The sequence below is a fragment of the Chenopodium quinoa genome, unplaced genomic scaffold (assembly GCF_001683475.1).
Source record: "Chenopodium quinoa cultivar QQ74 unplaced genomic scaffold, ASM168347v1, whole genome shotgun sequence".
NCBI classification, from domain to species: domain Eukaryota; kingdom Viridiplantae; phylum Streptophyta; class Magnoliopsida; order Caryophyllales; family Amaranthaceae; genus Chenopodium; species Chenopodium quinoa.
The window spans coordinates 10,429,202-10,448,003 of NW_018742204.1; the positions used below are offsets into that span (position 1 = coordinate 10,429,202).

An 18,802-nucleotide genomic window follows, 5' to 3' on the forward strand; every position below is an offset into this window, starting at 1 on the left:
ATCCTTTCCATGCCGTCGGAAAATTTTTCCACTCCCAGTGCATACAATCAATGCTTCCGCTCATGCCTAGAAATCCACGCTCCCCTCCTATTCGTAGCAGCCTTTCCATATCATGACCATTTGGGCGTCTCAAGTACTGATCACCGAATTGGTTGATGACACCTTCGGTAAACTTTTCTAATGCCAACTTCGCAGTACTTTCGCTTATTCTTATGTACTCATCACAAGCGTCGGCGGCTAAACCATAAGACAGTTGCCGAATTGCTGCAGTGCACTTTTGTAGTGGAGACAAGCCTAGACGGCCAGTAGCATCTCTTTTTTGTTGGAACCATGTATCATTTTTTGTTACTGCATACATAACACGTTCATAGACATGCTTGTGCATTCGGAATCTACGTCGGAAAAGGTCAGTTGGGTAGACTGGAACTTCTGAAAAGTAATCATTGTACAACCGCAGATGACCTTCTTCACGTCGTCTATGTGAGCGCCGTGGTGGAGGTGTTGTCGTCGAGTCTAGGATTGGGAGGTAAGTGGAGGTGACTGTGTCAATCATGTCATCTATTTCCCTCTCTTCTCGAGCTAATGCTTCCCTTCTATCCTAATCTGAGTTATCAGTGGAGCTTATATTAATTTTGTAGGAATCCATTTTCTTCTTATGTTATATGAAAGAGTAAAAGTTGTTAGTTTCATAATTAAATTAGGGTTTTGATGAAGAAAGGTTGCACTTTCGCAGGCGTAGTTTGGATCTTATATAAAAATAATCAATGATATGAATGCACAAGTGCATCACATGAAAATTAAATAAAACTTTATGTAGATTTGACAACTCAATGAATTCTGAAAAGTCATCACATGTAAGACCATTGCATGTAATAAATGGATTCTGAAAAGTATTTACTTTGACTCTGAAAAGTATTAATAGACTCTAGAAAATTATTCAAATAGAGTCGTCAAATCAATTGGATTCTGAAAAGTACTTATTGAAATTGACTTAACAAATCACGTGAACAAAGTTTCACACATAAAACGACAAAATATTTAAAATTTTATTACATGGTTGCAATACTATTCATTACACATACAATACCATTTTGAAGGACAAACACATAAACTAAACATAACACAACTAACCTAACTTGAAACTGAATACATTGAAGGGAAAACAACTTAAAACATCACTAGCACAATGCAACCTATTCCATAACATAACATTAAAATGCCCTAAATTTGCTGAGGTATTCTTGGAGTTCGATGATCATCTGATCTTCCCACAGGGCACGAACTTCTTTGGCAAGCAATTATTAGATCATGTCCCAATTCATTTTATATTGTTGCATCTAAATGTTTCTCTCCTCCAGCTCAATTTGCTTTTGTTTTCTAGCTTCTTTCTTCTTCTCCAACTTGAGCCTTTCTAAATCTCTATCAACAGTCTTATCCCTCATCTCACCGTATAGTTTAAGTTTGTCACCAAATGATTCGAAAGTATCAAGTGCTTGAGTTGTTACTTCCTTACCCTTCAACCTCAACTTAGCCTTCTTCAAACCATCAGGACGTGGTACAAACTCATCAGTAAAAAAGTCTCCACTTGTTGGTGTATTTGGTGTTTGTCCACCATTTTCATCCCTTGATCTCTTTTCGCTGCTACCGCTCTCCGGGGTATTAACCGTCGCAGGCTTCTTTGATGGACGACCACGTCCTGACACATGAACTTTTTGCTTAAGAATAGAACGATATATATCCCACTTCTTAAGTTGGAGCCACTCTTTATAGAACTAGAACTTCCCATATGAGTTCTTATGGATCTTGTGGGCCTCATCAATCACATCATCAACATTTTGCCCACTACGCAGCCTTACCTTGTCGATGCTACCACACCACTTGACAATTGCCGGAGCAATTCTTAACCACCGTCCCTTCAGAGTACCAACGGTTCTGATGGCGATCTCCTCCGGGTTTGCTTTTCTTGCATCTTCGTAGGACGCTAGAACCCTTTGCCAAAATACATTTGATCTTTGATTTGTTCCGGTAATTTGATCGTTGGTTGTGTTCATGTACGTAGAGATTAAAGCAGTTGTCTCTACTTCATCCCAAATTTTTTTTATCAGGCTCTTCAGTGGGTTTAGGAGTGGGATGAGGTACAGATTGGAAGGTTGGCTGTGTTAGGAGTTCGGTGTAGTTCATTTGGGTGCATGGAACATCCAATTCCTCCTCCTCATCATCGTCTTCTTCATCGTCATCAAGTGCATAATTTTCGTCTGTGCTCCCGCCTCCTCCGGATGTTGACTGATGAGAATAACCACTTCCTGAACCATATTCACCATAATTTTGTTGGTTAATTGATTCAGTTGAGAAGTTTGATTGACTAGGTTGAGCGTAGTTGAAGCTTGGTGGGTAATTTTGACAATTTCCCTCAAAATTCATGGTGAAACTTCGAGGGATTACTTGTGGAGAATTTTGTGGGTGATTAGGGGGGGTTTAAGCCCAATTTTCTTGAGTATTCTATAATTTGGTGGATTTTGTTGTGGATTTTTTTTTGGATTTACGCTTTGTTTGAGGTTTTGGATTACTAAAAGCATAATTAGGAATGTTTAGATCCATAATTTGTAATTTTTTGGCTAGTTTTGTGAAGAAATCAAATTAAGATACAAACTATGGTTTAAAAAGAGGTAGTTTTGGAGGTTGTCGAAACTATATCAATGTGGGTGTCTATTTATAGAGAATGAAAAAATATGATCGTTGGTAATTTTTTTAAAAAAAAAAAAATTCATGTTAAAAGTTATTAACGTTACAAAAATTGTAACATTACTATTTTTTGTAACGTTAATAACCAATTCATACACTCATGCTAGTTACAAGTGGCACAATCTCACAAATTCCCCTTTTTGTTTTGTTTTTTTTTTTAATTTCTACTAGATTCACGTGCCTTTTTTGAGTAAAATATTAGCAAAAGTAACTCTTTGTCAGACAAATAATTTTTGACGAACGGTTTGCTTTTCCAAACCATTTGTATTTGTTCATTGCACTGTTCATAAATCTTTAAATTTTTTAACATTATTTTATGTAAATAGTAACTCAAATAATTTCTTCTATTCATGGTTAAGGGTGCTCTTAGTAGGCTGACCAACACCTCGTTCTTTTTTAGAAATTTCTGTATATATAAATTGGAACACAAAATTACTAAAATTTATATCAAAAAAAAAAAAGAAAAAAACTATGTAAACGAACATGAAGTGAACCAAAATGAATTTTAACAAAAATTGTGGAAATTGCATACCCTTTGTCACTGAGGGGGTCTGAAAGTTCTACAATATTTGTGTTACAAGTTCCGAAACTTTGTTGTTTAGAATTTCTTTTGTTTGTTCAGAAGGCTTTGAACATTTTTCATTGTCTTTGTCATAAATTATAATGTACAATAATCATATTTCTACCGTATAAAGTGAGTATAATAATAATTAAAATGAACATAAGTACAATAAATATGAATTTTTTTTCAGTAACAAAACGAACATACTTGTCATTTGTACTTCTTTCATCCTTAGTTTCAACTTCTTTTTCCAAATCCTTCAAGATATTTTCATCTACAATCGAACTTTAACACCTTTCTTGTTTTTCTTTCCAAACAATTGAGAAAGATTGCTGTTAAATTAATTTAGGGTTTTTAGTGAAAAATCAAAATTCATATAATCAACAATATAACAATGAATTATTAATTTATAACAATGATTTTCAATACTTACGCATGATCTTCGTCATCTGAACTACTACTAGTATCTTTTTTTTTCTACAGAATAAAATTAAAAAACCAACAAATTCTTTTCAATTTTCTCCAAAAATAACCAAAATTAACTTAAAAATGTAAATTCTAAAAAATGTAAACAATATTCACATAATATCACTGATATTTAACTTAGATGAAGTAATTTTTTCATAAATTAAAAAACTAAGTAAATATTTGAAATTTTTTTGGACAATTAATATAAATCGCTAAACAATTCAACATAAATTCAACATAAAAATTTTCGGACTATTATGAAATTTAACATAAATTATGCTAATCTTCATAACAACTTACCCTTTTTTCGGATATTTGGGTTAAACCTTGCTTTTCATGGAGTTTGCAAATTTTTAGAGAAAGAAAACTAGAGAAAGGAGAGAGAAGACTAGAGAATGGAGAGAGAAAATAAATTGATGTTGGGAAGTAAATGAATTTTGGGAGGAGAAGTTTGAATCAATGCGGTTTACAATAAACAAATGACGGTTTATTTTGTTTTCTTTTTTACCGAAAGATTGAGGTAAGTATGGTCGGGTGGGCCGTTTTGTTCTAGCACGCGTTTGTGTTGGGCTTTTGGGCCTTGTTTCAACCATCTTGGCTGCACTAGAGTACCAATTGTTTCTTATAGATTTATGATTACATACTTTAAAGGCTTATATGATTAATCTAATACATTATAAATTTTTTGAAAGATAAAATTTATTATGGAAAAATAAAAACTTTTGTAGTATAAAGGGTAACTAAATACTTTTAAAATAAATTTAATCCGTTTAACAATTAATTAACGTACACCCACCTTTTTAGAGAATATTTGTCAACGTTTATAATTCTAAACTATTAATTTATGAGTCTGTTCTCTTCAGCTTAATTTCAGATCACTTCAGCTCCAATCAATTCACTTTAGCAACTCAGTTCAGTAAATCAGAGGCCCTAAGAGTAAAGTCACGAGGAGAGAGAAGGTAAAGATCTTGGTAGATGATTAAGCTGTTAGAGGGAAAAAAAGAGGAAAGTGACGCACTCTATTAATTGCTCTTGTACGACATGATACAATGCGGTAAACAATCACAAAAAACGGTTCACTTCACCTTTTTTTTTTGTTGAACTGGATTATTTTTACTAAACTAAAATTCTTTTTGCTTAATTGAAATTAATTTTATTTAACTGAAATTAATTTTACTGAAGTGAAATTTTTTTTAAATGAAATTATTTATGCTAATTTTTTTTTAAAATTATATTCCTTCTTGTAATTTACTGATTTTTACAAAACTGAAATTATATTTGCTAAATTAAATTTATTTTTTTTCGTAAAAAAAACTGAAATTAATTTTATAAATAAAAAATAAAAATTGCAGCTTATAGCCTTATACTATAATTAATTTATAAAAAAATTACTGCATAAAATAGGGAAAAAAGTACGGAAAAGAATAAAAGTACAAAATAAAAAAATATCCAGTTATAATTATAATGAATAGGATAAATTCAATGAACCAAGTTACCACCTAAGCTTTCCTCCTTTGACACAACTTCCTCCTTTCTTCTTCTTCCTCCTTAAATAATGGCGTAATTCTTCTATTCGCCTCCTTTTTGGAGTTATACTGGCGTCTAAGACAAGATTTCTGATTTTTTCACCCTAAATCAAATTTCTTCCTTCCTTCCTTCAACTTTATTTACGATTTCCAAGGTACCCTATTTAATTGCTTCTTTCTCTTCTCAAATTTCTCGTTGAATTTTTCAATTTTTCTTAGTTTTTTTATTAAATAATTTCTGGGTTTTTGTTTATCTTTTTTATTATATCAGAGATTATTGAGGTGTTGATTTCTGTTCTTGTTTTTGTTGTAATTGTAATCTGATAATGGAAAGTTCTAATTTTGGAATTACAGTTGAATTTTTAAGTAATCATGGATGTTTAGTTGGTTTTAAGCGAATTCTTGATTTAGTTGATATTAGTATAATTGCTGTTTATATTGCTTGATGTGGATTCAATTGTCATTAGCTTAGTTAATTATCGTCTGATTATGGGTTTAAATTGTTTTTAATTGCAGTTTACAAAATTGTGGGAATTAATCTGTAAAAGAGTAGTTGATTTTGCAAAATTAAAATTAGGGGGGAAATAAGGAGGAGGCAAGATTATCTGATTGATTTATGTCTCTGACATTTCCCAACCTATCTTGGTGGTTGTGGAGTGGTAAAAAAAAAGATGCTAAATTGAAGAAAGGGTCTTCTCTAGATTCGTCGACCGAATTGAATGTAGATGTGCTGAAGTTCCCTGCTATTAGTGGGACGGGGGCTAATTTAGGTTCTAACTCGAGGAGGGGTAGGCGAAAAGGGCGGGCTCAAGAGGGTGGGAAGGTTGATAAGGAGCATGATGTTGTTCTTGTGCCTTCAGATGGAGGTGGTACGTCTGATAATGAATCGGATGCTTCAGATTGGTCGATAGGATGGTCTGAGCCACATGCCTCGGGGTTCTTGAGTGAGGATGAAATTGATGGGGGATTTGGTGTTCTTGTCCGGTGCTACGGGCGTGGCTCTGGAGGGAACCAAGACCGTAGGAAAAACAGTGTGGTCAATAATGCCAATGTACCAGAGCTTTATTCTGCTGGTAAGTTCTTGATTTGGTTTCAGAAACTGCTTTTTATTTCTTTTGGAAGTGGATAGTATTACTCCTTAGATTTCATTTGTGTTGCTTGTTTATCTTTTTAAATCATCAATCATGTTTTATTCGTTTATGCAATCTTGTACTTTATAAGCTTGAACTGTTGCTGAACTTAAAGCTAGAATTGCTCATTCGACAAAATATGTTTGTCCTTGATTATTGTACTCATTCTGATTGTTATAGTATTTACTTTTTGCCTGTTAAGAATTGTTGTGAGATTCTCTAAGTTCTCCAGTCACATTGAAATGAAAAATTGACAAGAAATGGTTGTTATTGTCTGAAACCATCACCCTTTAGAAATTGAGGATACCTTTGATTTTCAGGTATTGAACGGTTCATGTTGGTCTTATTTGTACCTTGATATGAGGGGATAGAAATTGCACTGCTCTTTTTATCCCTCCTCTCTAGACTTTGGTTTTCAAGAATGAAGTGCTTACATAGTTGCCCAAAAAAGCTTGGAGCATGGTTAGTCATCTGCCCTCTTCTAGGCTCTTAGCTGTTTTCTCCTGTTAGCCTGCATTGTATGCCTTAATCTTTGGCACAAAACTACTTGATTACCCTTTTTGATATGCTATTCTACAATAGGAGTGAGCATTACTTTCTTTTGGTCAACAAGCTTGTGGTTTAACAACTTTAGACTTTAGAGGATAGTAGTCAGCTAGATTTTACCCTCTTGCTCTTCTGTGAAATCTAGTTTGTATACATACTTTTAGGATCCTACAATGGTAGTTAAGCTGTTAATGTTGATAACAAGTTGGCAGCCTAACACTTATAAAAATACAACTAGAGTGTGTTCTTTTATATTAAATATTACTGTTTAAGAAATTTAACCTCACATAAGTTCCAACAAGTTAGGTGAAGTTCCGACTAGCTCACTACTACTATAGTACAATTAGCCTTAATAAGTTCGTAATTAGGTTAACAAAACACACCTATAACCCTCTGTCATGAGCCAACAATTATCAATTAGTGGTTGGTGTAGGCATGTTCCCCCGGAGAATGTTTGGGATTTTGGAATTTGTTTTTGGTTTCTAGCTCCAGAGGAAGAGTGGCAGATTTATATGGGTGGGATGGGAATTCTGGGCTTCAGTTAGATATGTGATAGTGGCTGATGTGGATGAACATAGTTTGGTTTGGAGGAAAATGGCCAATAGAAAAGACTGACTGATGGTAGTAATGGATGACTAAGATTGAACGACAATATCTTGGGTTAATATCACACCACATAATACTGCTCTTAGAAGTGTCTAGAACTCTAGATTTGGTTTAATATCACACCACTTAGTATAGCTCTTAGAAGTTACTAGATTTGGTTTAGAAAGTCATGCAATTAGTCTGAACATTTTAATAGTGACATCTTAATTGGTTTGATGTTGCTCCAGTTTATAGTGCTAAAGTCCTAGCTGATTGAACCGCTTGGGTTTGAAACTCAGAAAATAGTAGACATTATGGCGTTTTTGAGTGAATTTTCGAGTGATATTAATGTTGAAGAAAAACCACATGGTTTAGAACTTATCTTTTGTTTATCCATGATAGATGTTTTGTGCTGTGCTCCTTGGCTTATGTACACTTGATGGTTTATTAGTCATCTTTCCGTTGCATGGGAGATATTCCAACTGGCAGTGGAAGCTCGGACTTTTAGTATCTGGAAAATTGGTAAAATTTAGGACATTGTGTCCGAAATTAACTTGTTTTACACTTTATTTTTTTTCAACTAGTTGAACTTTTTTCTTTTGTCACTTAGAATCTTTAAATTTCTCTCTTTTAAAAGCAACACCTTGTGGCTTGTATTGTCTTTTCTGGTGGACTTTTTAACTTTCTGGTCTCTTTTTCCCTCTCCATGTGCTCGAGTAACACACTCTTCTTGTATAAAGCTATACTCTTTCCTCTTCTTCTTGCGCCAGTCATGGAAGACCTCCTTCTTCTTTCCTCCTCAGCCCCCTCCTCTTTACTCTCTCTTTCCCCCTTTATTATTCTTCTTATCATAATTCATGTCGGCGGTGATAGAAAAATTTGAGGAAGGAAGAAGAGAATCGTTGTGGGGGTGAGGATTTGCTGTACGAAAGGTAACACAAAAGTTAATCAAAATGCGTGTGAGGGAAAGTACACAAAAGGAGAATATCATCCATGTGTGAAAATAGGGGTAAAAAAAGTCGATGCCTCATTTTTCTCATGGAATCCGGCAATACGCTTTTTTTTTTCCTTAAAAAAAATTCATTATTAAGATTCTCGGTAAGTTTCCATGATTATATGATTGTCCTATGGGATGAAAAGATGCACATCTTTTAGATTAAATTTGGTTGCTGGGAGCAATATATGAAATGGCTCAAGGTGTATTGAGTCGATGGGTATCCTTCTAGTGTGCCTCATTTAAGTTTGTTGCAGTAAAGATTTTTGTGAAAAATGAAAATTTTTGCGCCTTGGCCTGCATCTCTTTGAAATTGGCTTGCCTAGAACCAAAAAAAATGGACTTGAAGATTCAACTCCGTTGTCAAGTCAATCGCTTTTTTTGAGGGCATTTACAGGCTATAGCCATCGGCTTATCTGCTTTTGCCTTTTCACACCTTTCTTGTGTCTTTTTTTTTTTCTTCTCTAGTAGCTGCTATCGTTGGGTAGTAGAGCTCTTGTCTGTTTAGTCGCTAGCAAGTGAACCTATTTATCTAAGTAAATTACAGACTAATTAAGGTGGGCAGTTTCAGTTAGTTCCACTCTCCTGATTTGATTCAAATCAGTTCGCTATCGGTAGAGCGTGTACAGTAAAATTTAGCCATATAGGATGAACTGATGTAGTGATGAACTCAAGTTCAGTTCACTGGTACAGAATATTTGGGGGGAACAGTGACCACTATCACCTTGCACCTCAGCACCTAGACATGTTTATATACATTGTAAGTGACTGGGGGAGATATATTTTAACTCAAACAGAATGCTGGAGGAACTAGTCGAAAGCATGTTTTTGAAGAACGTGAATTTTGCATTTGATCATCAAGTAAGTGTGTGTGTGTGTGTGTGTTTTTTTTTTTTTTTCTTTCTTTTTTTAAAAGAAGGGGGAGGGGGTTGAATATCAAGTCAAATTGTTATTGTGTTGGATGTAGGTGTATTTTGATAATGTAATACTAATTACTATTATTCCTGCCGAAATACTAGGCAAGTAGCAATTGAATATTTATCGCTAATGTTACATTCTTTGCAACTATTCTACGGAATACTATTTTATTATTTTAGGGTATTGTGCAGATAGATTGTCTTCCTAATCTATCAATCTATGTAGATGTTGTGTACGTCTTTGCTTTAGTAGGTTTGTATCAAGGTGATTACGTATCAAAGTGATTATGTGTGTGCGTGTTCAGAATGCATATGTGCTACAGATTTTGGGTTGTCCACAAGTCCATAACCAATTTAGGATGTGAGGAATTTTTTCTGATCTTGTTCTGCATTTTTTTTTATTGTTCGCAGATGGCGAAAAGTACATGGAACGGTGGCTTTCTTCTCTACAGCATAACTGAACTAGCCATATTGCTCCCTGCCATGCTCTTTCTGCTGCTGTTTAGTTTGTGAATTAAATGATCGTTAAAATGGGGTTTTTATCAGTTGATGTATTTCAACTTCTTTGATACTGTTCTACTAACTATGATGGGATTGACAGTAAGTTGAAATACAACGGCTTATACATCAAACCGTTTACTCGTATTTATTTTTTCTTATCATGTAGATTTGTTAATAAGATCTTAAATGTTTTTTTAAAAGGAAAAAACATCAATAATAGGAAAAAAATACAAAAAAACAAGGGGAAGTTTGGCTTATAAAAAAGAAAAAAAAGAAAAAAAAAAAAGCCCTGAATTACTGCTAGTGTGAATTCTTTGTAAATTCTTTGTTTCGACCGCCTTTGTAAATACATTTGGATATTGTGGTTAATTTGATTCATCAGTTGTAAATACTTTTACTTCATAAATAATATCAAAAACTCTGTTTTGTTGTTTTATTTTTATTAATAGTATGTGTAGTTATCTTCCTACATGAGCATTTGACAATTTGACAGTGATGTGAATTATTTTTGCTTAGAAATCTGAGATTCGGGGATTACGTGCAGAGTTGTTGATAACTTTGTGGTTGCTTATAATTTGTAAATGCAAAGGCTAGGTTTCCAAGCAAATTATCTTCTTAGCTTTACCATTTACTCATTCCTCTTTTTTCTGTGATATATATATAAAGCTAAACTTTTAGTGTGAATTTTGCTAAGCTTTATATATATATCACTTATATATATATACACTTGGCGTTTTAACTTTTTGCCAAGTGTCGCGCCACGATGGATAAATTTAAATAAACGATTAAAAAGTTAATTTAAAATTCTATTTGGATATAATTTTAGGATAAAATTGTTAGTTTAAAGTTTTATTTTCAATAAAATACCAATATTTCAGATGTATAAATTGAAATATAATTTTGTTAAAAATTTTCGATGCAATATAGCAAATCGTTGTAAAAGCACATCAATTGGGACACAAAACCAGTATACCTCATGAATTCATGATTAGTCAGAGGCCCTTCACATTTCTTTACTTTTGGTGTGGCACCTGGTAGATTTACAGAGAGTATTACAAATTACAACAAAAAAGTAACTAACCACTAAAGAACTAAGCTTTTAAATCGTTACAAAACAGGAAAATAAGGCTTTTGATAACAAAACCATTACATGTTTTTACAACACGAGATACACCTACACAAATCAACATTTTTTTTTAAAAAAAAGGCCTGTTAAACCAAAGATTATCTATACGACTATACTTAGTATTTAAAAACTCAAATAAAAAAACACATTCATTCTATTACACTTCTCTATTTTTTTTTTCCTAATCCAATATGTCACATGTCGTCTTATTTTTTAATTTCACTATTTTTCTTAACTCTTTCATTAAACACTTCACGTTCATCTCGCCTAGCCTCTTCAATTCAACCTTTTTATTTTTTCTCTTGAATTTTAATCCCTCCACCTTTCTATCAAGCCTCATTTTGAATTGAAGTCCCAAATTTTTTTTTATTTCTTTAATTATGTTTTCAGTTACATATCACACCAATAATTATTTATTGGTATTTCCTTACTTATCTCTCAATGTAATTTTCTGAATTTTCTCCCTAGAGGCGGATGTACAATGCTCCGTGCATCTTTTTTTATTTATTTTTTATTTTTTTTAAAAGGCGAAATGGACATTTAGTTATTCAGTGAAGAACATATAGTTGTTTTGTAAAGAACATGTAGCTATTTTATAAAGAACATCACATATAATTGTTTTGTAATGAAATATAGTTGTTTTGTAAAGAACATATAGCTATTTTGTTAAAAAAAAAAATCAACTTTATGTTCTATATATATATATATATATAAAGAACATTCGGAATATTAATAAACAACATGATAATAAAATGTACTCCTTCTGTTTCGGGGTTTTCTGATGTCCTGCGGGAGAGTTACAATTCCGAGACTGGAACCGGACGCCTGTACCTGCAAAATAACGGAGACTCCTGAGAGCTCCGCCTCCAACGGTCAAGTTAGTACCTGATTAAGGAGTAATTAATACGGAAATTAAAGTAATAAGATCTCTCTAGGTGAGAGTGTTTAATGTAGGTAATCTGCTTTGTTAGCGAGATTAGCCGGTTATTAGTGTGTTCCGTAATGTTTCTGTTCTTCTCTGTTCTTCAAGTGAGATTCATTGCTTCCTCCCCTTTAATGAGGATTAATTAAGTATTTATAGTCTTGAGAAGCGTGCCACTCTCTAGGTTTAGGGTAAACCTAGGGCTGACCGGGCCTCTAAACAGGATTGGGCCTTGTTGGCCGGTTTTCCCATTTGGCATGGGTGGACACGTGGCATGTCTCAATTGGTCCGTAGAGGACGTATCTGTGATTGACACGTGGCAGGCTCCTATTGGCCTACGTGAAGGACACGTGGCGGAACCTGGTTGGTCCACTTGTCAGACGGTGATTGGTGGATAAAAATCCCCTAATCATTTGCCCCTCACAGGTGGCACGTGACTGGTCACGTGTCACCTGTGACAGGTGCCACACGGTGACAGGCGACGGCCTGCTACAGGTGTCACCTTGCAAATGGCCGAGAGATTTTCCCGCCCAAATTTTGAATTTGGAAGCGACCCTTCGCCTTCTCACTTTGCCTATATAAGGAAGTGCTGACTTCGGTCATTTTCACATTTGAGAACTTTGCGAGAACATTCGGACCCCTGAACTTGCTCTGACATTTCAGACCTTTTCTGCCTACCGCCTGTTCTGACAAGCCGACTGCACCGGATTTCCAGAACTTCATCAACCGTCACTCGTTCAGGTAACTCAGTTCTCTTACTCTTAATTTTCTTTTTATTTTTTGAAATGGCACCACGGAAGCACACGACACGACCTAAGTTAGTGATCAGCCGGTCACCGGGGACGGCTGAATCTAGGACTAGGAGTGTCGCCTGCCCTTTTCTGGACCCATCTTTGCCCTTTATACAAAGTCCGACTGTATCTGTGTCTATGCAGAACGTGATGGCCAGAACGAAAAAGACTGCTATGATCTCAAACTCAGACGGCTCCTCCCAAAGGGTGCTCATTAGTGAAACATCTGACCAGGCGCCAGATGTAGAAGTGAAGCAAAGCGGCTTGACAGCCGGCAGTTCTGAGGGAGGGGTCAAGGTGGTCCCTTCCCATTTCACCATTGATATGTCTAATTTTCCTTCTGCTCCTTCTAAGGGAGAGGAGGCGGGCCCCTCTGGGAGAGGGGAGGAGTCGTCCTCTTCGGACTCGTCAGAGGACGAGTCTGAGTCCAGCTCTTCTGGCCACGCTTCTCAAGGCTCAGAAGAAAGAAACAGCCGCCTACAAGAGGCGAGGCTTTCTCATGCAGTTGAGAAGGGGGACAATTGGGCGGAGCCGTCCGCCTCTTACAGAGAGGAAAACACCCCTTACTACTACACGGTACCCCGGGGCCGGATCGCAACCATGCAAGACAAAGTGGAGAGCTTTATAGCTAACCACAGAATGGGCCCCGAATTTTTACTGTTCGTGCCAGATCCAGAAGACACTGTCGTCTGGCCGGCTGGTACCAGCTATGATGACGGCTGCTTTGGCTGCTATGTGGCGGCCATCAAAGCTGGACTGCGCTTCCCATTACATCCGGCTGTTCAGCGGATTTTAGATGGGTATGATTTGGGGTTATGGCAGTTAGCCCCCAACTCTTGGGTAAACGTACTCGGCTATGTGGCCGGGTGCGAAATGTACGGGGTGGAGCCAAGCTTTGAGGCTTTCGCCCACATGAACTATCTCAGCCGGACCCCTAAGTCGGGAGGTACCGGCTGGTATCAATTAACAAGCCATAGGGGCTACCTCATGACGAGAGGTAAGGCGAACAAATGGAAGGATTGGCGGAACACCTTCCTTATCACCGAGGGTTCAGACACGGAGCTGAACAAACGCTTTAACAAGTGGAATAGGGATCCGCCTCTTCTCGCAGGCGGTCGCAGCATGCCGCCTGTTCCCCCAAAGGCTAAAAAAGAGATCCTAGACAAAGGACTCTTCAAAGTAGAGACTAGGGTGAACTCTACTTCAGGGGTACGAGAGCAAGTACCCCTAAACTGCGTCCCGAGCTTCAAGTGGCTCTATGACGAGTACTTTTTGGACGCCTGTGGTCTCAGCAGTCGGTGCTCTAGAGGTAGCCGGCCTGACAAATACTCTGTTTTTTCACGCCTTGTTTACTTGGGATCTTTACTAACTTTGCTGTTTATTTTTTGCAGCTGACGCCATGAGTAAAATAACAGCATCCAAGACTGCGGCGGCCATGTTGCGGGCCTCTCTCATGCAACAGTCTTGTACCGACTCCCCCAACAAGGGGGCACCCTTGGTAGGCTTCGAAAACTCTTCCTCTTTTAGGAGTTGTCTTATGCATATACTAACTCTTTTTATTTTCAGTCGGGCACTCCAAGAGCTTCTTCCTCGCAACAGCCGGACCCCAAGGCCCGGAGGACGACTGTTGCAAGCTCTCCTAGGTCTTCCAGGAAAACAGTGGCGGCTGAGAAGCAGCCGACCACTTCTTCTAAAACCCCGGCGGGGCCGCCTAGAAGTATGGACAATTACTTGTAAAAACTTTTACACTTGCTTCCTTCTTGACTAGGTCTAACTTGCTTTTTTACGCTTGATGCAGCCGGCCCTCAGGGGCTTGACTTGGTTGAGGTAGCCAAGTCCATGATCAAAGTAGTTCCTCCATCTGAAAGGGAGGCGGTCAGGGGTGCCGGCACCCTTGACCTTGATGGGATTGCAGGGGTCCTTGCTGAGGTATACTGTTTGAGTATTTGAATTCCAGGACGCCTGTTATCTTTTTTGTTTGGAAACTGACGCCTGTTTTTTTTTGTACTTAGGCCCTGCTCCGAGTTAACAGCCTTCGCAAGCCGCTTGATCGGAAAAACAAAGAGGTAAAGGCTGCAAAAGCTATGGCCGCCTCTAACTGTGATAAGGCAATGTTTCAAATTGCCCAAAATGAAGTACTGACCATTGATATTCTTTATTATCAGGCGCAGGCTACCGCCGCTGTTCGGGCTCAGTTAGAGGCGGCCCAGAAGAAGAATGACGAGCTGGAGGCGACCATCACAAATCTTAAGGCCGAGCTGAAACCTCTTCGCCAAAAAATGTACTCTTACGAAGCCATGGAGAAATCCTTGGCCAACGTAAAAGAACGCCTGGTGAGCCAAGAGAAGAGTCTTACCCAAGAGCTCTCGGAAAAGGCCGAGCAAGAGAAGAAAGAGCTCGTCCGGGAGATGATGGAAGACTCCGCTCAAATCCAGCGCATGACCTGGGGCCGCCTGTTCCCCAATGCCGACTTTGCCTCTTGGGAAAGAACGTACCGCCAGTGTTCGGAAACATATAATCAAGAGATCCTGGCGGCTGCTGAAGAAGAGGCGTTGGGAGATGCGTTGGAGGAGGAGGAAGAGCCGGTTGTGGCGCTTGTGCCACTTGGGGGTAAGGCATCAAAAGAGGATGCAGCTGAAGCCGAGTCCAGCAAGAAGAGTGCTGACCAGGCGGCAGCTGCTAATACTGAACTGCCCCCTTCTTAAGCTTAATGTATTTTTTCCACGGCCTGCGTGCCGTTTGCTTTGTATTTACCCGGCCAGGGGGCCGGGGCTTTGAATATTTTGCTGGTCTTTAATGACCGGCTTATTTATAATGAATTTTTATTTTGCTTCAAATTTGTCCAAGTATTCCATATCTAATATCCCATTGTTTACTAGACCGACTGTTGTACATGGCCGAACGTTGCAGACAGGTACGGATAGTTAGTACGCCGCCTATGCCCCTGGACGACTGGTTGTATGTTTCCAGGATAGACGATCAGTCGACCATTTATTCAATCGGTATTCGAACTATTTTGTCTGGATCCTTTTTAGGCAGGCGTGCCTGTCTTTTTGTAATTTTAACCAAGTAGGAAAGTGGTCTGACCAAGTAAATAGAATATTACCTAGTCGCCAAGGAATTGAGTGGTAGAGATAACAAGCGGCGGGTACCGGTTGTTTCCCTATATTGCCAATGTTGTTGGCTTTTAACTCATAATTTGTTAACCTAGCAAGAGTAGTGGTTGAGAGCCCCTGTTTGTTAAAAACAGGCGGACGACTCATACCTTTTAGGCTCCATACTAAGTTTGAGTGACTATTAAGTTAACATAGGAGTTACTTAGTCTTCGTCACACTCTAGATTGAGTAGTAGAGGTACCAGGCGGCGGAGGCCGGCTGATCCTCTTGATTTGCCAATGTTTGTTGGCTATTAACTCAATAGGTTACCTAGTAGGAATAGGGGTTTGAGTGCCCTTGTTTGTTAAAAACAGGCGGACGACTCAAACCTTTTAGGTTCCATACCAAATTTGAAGGAGTGACTATGATTTAACGTTGGAGTTACTCAGTCGCCGTCACTTTTGTTTGAGAAGTAGAGGTACCAGGCGGCGTAGGCCGGCTAGACCCCTTGATTCGCCAATGTTTGTTGGCTATTAACTCAATAGGTACCCCCTGCATTTATCCCAAGTAATACAGGCGGTCATCTGACTCAGATGTCAACTGCTACCACTGGTTTGGTTAGTGATAGAGTTATCTTTGTCTCAAAAACGGCTACGTGGTTGCCCTTGGGGACAGTCGTATAGGTGCCGTGTAATTAGTTTATAGAACAATGTTCCACCCAAAAGGGAGCTGCTCTCTGCGACGAATTTCATCCGGAGGGATGCCGTCGGACGCCTGCTATGATGTTGGGACAGGTCGTATTAGTTTTGTAGATTTGATCAGTTGGCTTGGCGCCTTGTCTGATCATTCGGCCGGTGGCCTTGGTAAGTTCTTGGTGAACGTAGGTGCTAAGTAAAAGAAGGGTAGCCGCCTGTTAGGCACAGGGTCGGCCAGGCCCTAATCTTTTTAGCTAAGTATTGTGAGTAAAATACTCAATGGAGAGTAGCCGACTGTAAAGGTACAGACGACATGCCCCTCGTAATAAGAAATTGAATAGTAAGTGCAAACTTTTATTAAGTAGCTCTTTACTTTACATCATTCAGAAGAAATATTTTTTAAGATTATCTACATTCCAAGTTCGAGGCAACGGTTGTCCGTCTGGTGTTTCCAGACGGTAGGTACCGTCCCTGACTTCCTCATAGATTCGGTAGGGTCCTTCCCAGTTGGGAGTTAGTTTGCCAGACTCATTAGCCCTACCAACTGCTTCCATTTTTCTAAGTACAAAGTCCCCTACTTTGAGTGGACGCCTGTGTACTTTTTTGTTGTATGATCTAGTCATTCTCAGGCGATAGATCTCATGGCGCAAAACAGCATTGCCCCTCTTTTCAGGAAGTGAGTCTAATGCCAGGCGCATGGCTTCCCAGTTTGCCTCTTCGTCATATAGCATTACTCGAAGAGTCGGCTCGTAGTGTTCTATTGGAAGAACAGCTTCCGCACCGTAAGTTAGGAGGAATGGAGTTTCTCCAGTCTCCCCTTTTTCAGTCGTCCTAATGGCCCAGAGAACATGTGGTAGTTCATCCGCCCATAGGCCGCCTGCTCGTTCAATCTTTTTCTTGAGACCGTCTGAGATGATTTTATTAAAGGCTTCTACCTGGCCGTTTGCTTGTGGACGGCCGACAGATGCAAAGTAGTGTGCAATTCCTTGGTCTCCCAACCAGCTTTTGAGAACAGGCGTCTCAAATTGGGGACCATTATCAAAAACCATAGACATGGGAACCCCGAACCGAGTGATGACATTTTTCCAAATGAATGAAATTACATCTTTTGTCTTGATTCCCTTTACAGCCTCCGCTTCTACCCATTTAGTGAAGTAGTCAACGGCAACAAGTATGTACCTTCTGCCGCCTGTAGCAGGCGTATATGGACCCAGAATGTCCATGCCCCACTTAGCAAACGGTAGTGGGCTGTGAATGGTAGTGAGGTCATTAGCCGGACGGTGAATTAGTTTGCCAAACCTTTGGCACTTGTCACATTTTTTCACCATCTCCATTGCATCTGCTTCCAAAGTAAGCCAAAAGTAGCCCTGCCGCCTTGCCCTTTGAGCAAGCATCCTACCACCTATATGAGAAGCACAGTAACCAGAGTGAAGATCATCTAGTATCTCTCGTCCCTTTTCTGGAGTAACACACTTTAAGAAAGGTTGAAGGTACCCCCTCTTGTGAAGTTCTCCCTTAATCATTTCAAAACAAGTGGCTTTTTTTTTCAGTGCCGCCGCCTGTTGAGGATCATCCGGCAGTGTACCGTTTGTCAGATATGCCCTTATTGAATCCATCCAGGTTGAGCTTCTGTCTAGGATTCCAATAGGGTCTTCCTCGATGCTTCTCTTCTCCATTACTTCCCAAAAAACAGTTCGAGGAGTATCGGAGGAGGCGGATGATGCTAATTTTGACAGCGCATCCGCCTGGTTGTTTTCTGATCTCGGCACTTGGATCAGATGGAAATCCTCAAGGGAGCCGACTGCTTGTCGGACCGCCTGTAAATACTTGATCATGGCCGGATGGGTTGCTTCGTATTCGCCATTGTACTGACTCACTATCAATTGTGAATCGGAACAGGCGTCTATTTTTCTTGCCCTTGCCGCCTTGCACATGCGGATCCCGGCTAGTAAAGCTTCATATTCTGCCTCATTGTTTGAAGCCTGAAAACTGAAGCGTAGAGCATACTCGAACCTGTCGCCCTCTGGCGACTGACATATGACACCTGCTCCACAACCATTTGAAGTAGAGCTTTCGTCCACATATACCTTCCATACTTGGTCTGGAACTTGAGAGTCAGGAGGACGAGTCATCTCTACAATAAAGTCAGCAAAGGCTTGCCCCTTCACTGCTTTTCTAGGCTCGAAAGTAACTTCGAGGCTC

The 18,802-nt window shown here is 38.7% G+C and overlaps 2 protein-coding genes across 2 annotated transcripts; one reads left to right on the forward strand and one right to left on the reverse strand.

Moving 5' to 3' along the window:
- Window positions 1-1,337: 1,337 nt before the first annotated feature.
- LOC110723098 lies at window positions 1,338-2,051 on the reverse strand. The gene is made up of 2 exons (XM_021902429.1): window positions 1,857-2,051; window positions 1,338-1,772 (listed from the first exon to the last, which is right to left on the reverse strand). Exons 1-2 carry the CDS (start codon window positions 2,049-2,051, stop codon window positions 1,338-1,340), a joined length of 630 nt encoding a protein of 209 aa, XP_021758121.1.
- Window positions 2,052-5,142: 3,091 nt separating this feature from the next.
- Window positions 5,143-10,417, forward strand: LOC110715231. The gene is made up of 3 exons (XM_021893824.1): window positions 5,143-5,453; window positions 5,815-6,371; window positions 9,882-10,417. The coding sequence occupies exons 2-3, from the start codon at window positions 5,915-5,917 to the stop codon at window positions 9,929-9,931; spliced, it is 507 nt and encodes a 168-aa protein (XP_021749516.1). The 5' UTR covers window positions 5,143-5,453; window positions 5,815-5,914; the 3' UTR covers window positions 9,932-10,417.
- Window positions 10,418-18,802: the final 8,385 nt, after the last annotated feature.

Excerpts from the sequence above, each read along its gene's own strand:
- LOC110723098 (XM_021902429.1), bottom strand. The coding sequence starts at position 2,051 with ATGAACACAACCAACGATCAAATTACCGGAACAAATCAAAGATCAAAT. Across the intron at positions 1,773-1,856 it reads GGTGTGGTAGCATCGACAAG|TTCTATAAAGAGTGGCTCCA; the intron begins GTAAGGCTGCGT and ends GGGAAGTTCTAG.
- LOC110715231 (XM_021893824.1), top strand. The coding sequence starts at position 5,915 with ATGTCTCTGACATTTCCCAACCTATCTTGGTGGTTGTGGAGTGGTAAA. Across the intron at positions 6,372-9,881 it reads ACCAGAGCTTTATTCTGCTG|ATGGCGAAAAGTACATGGAA; the intron begins GTAAGTTCTTGA and ends TATTGTTCGCAG.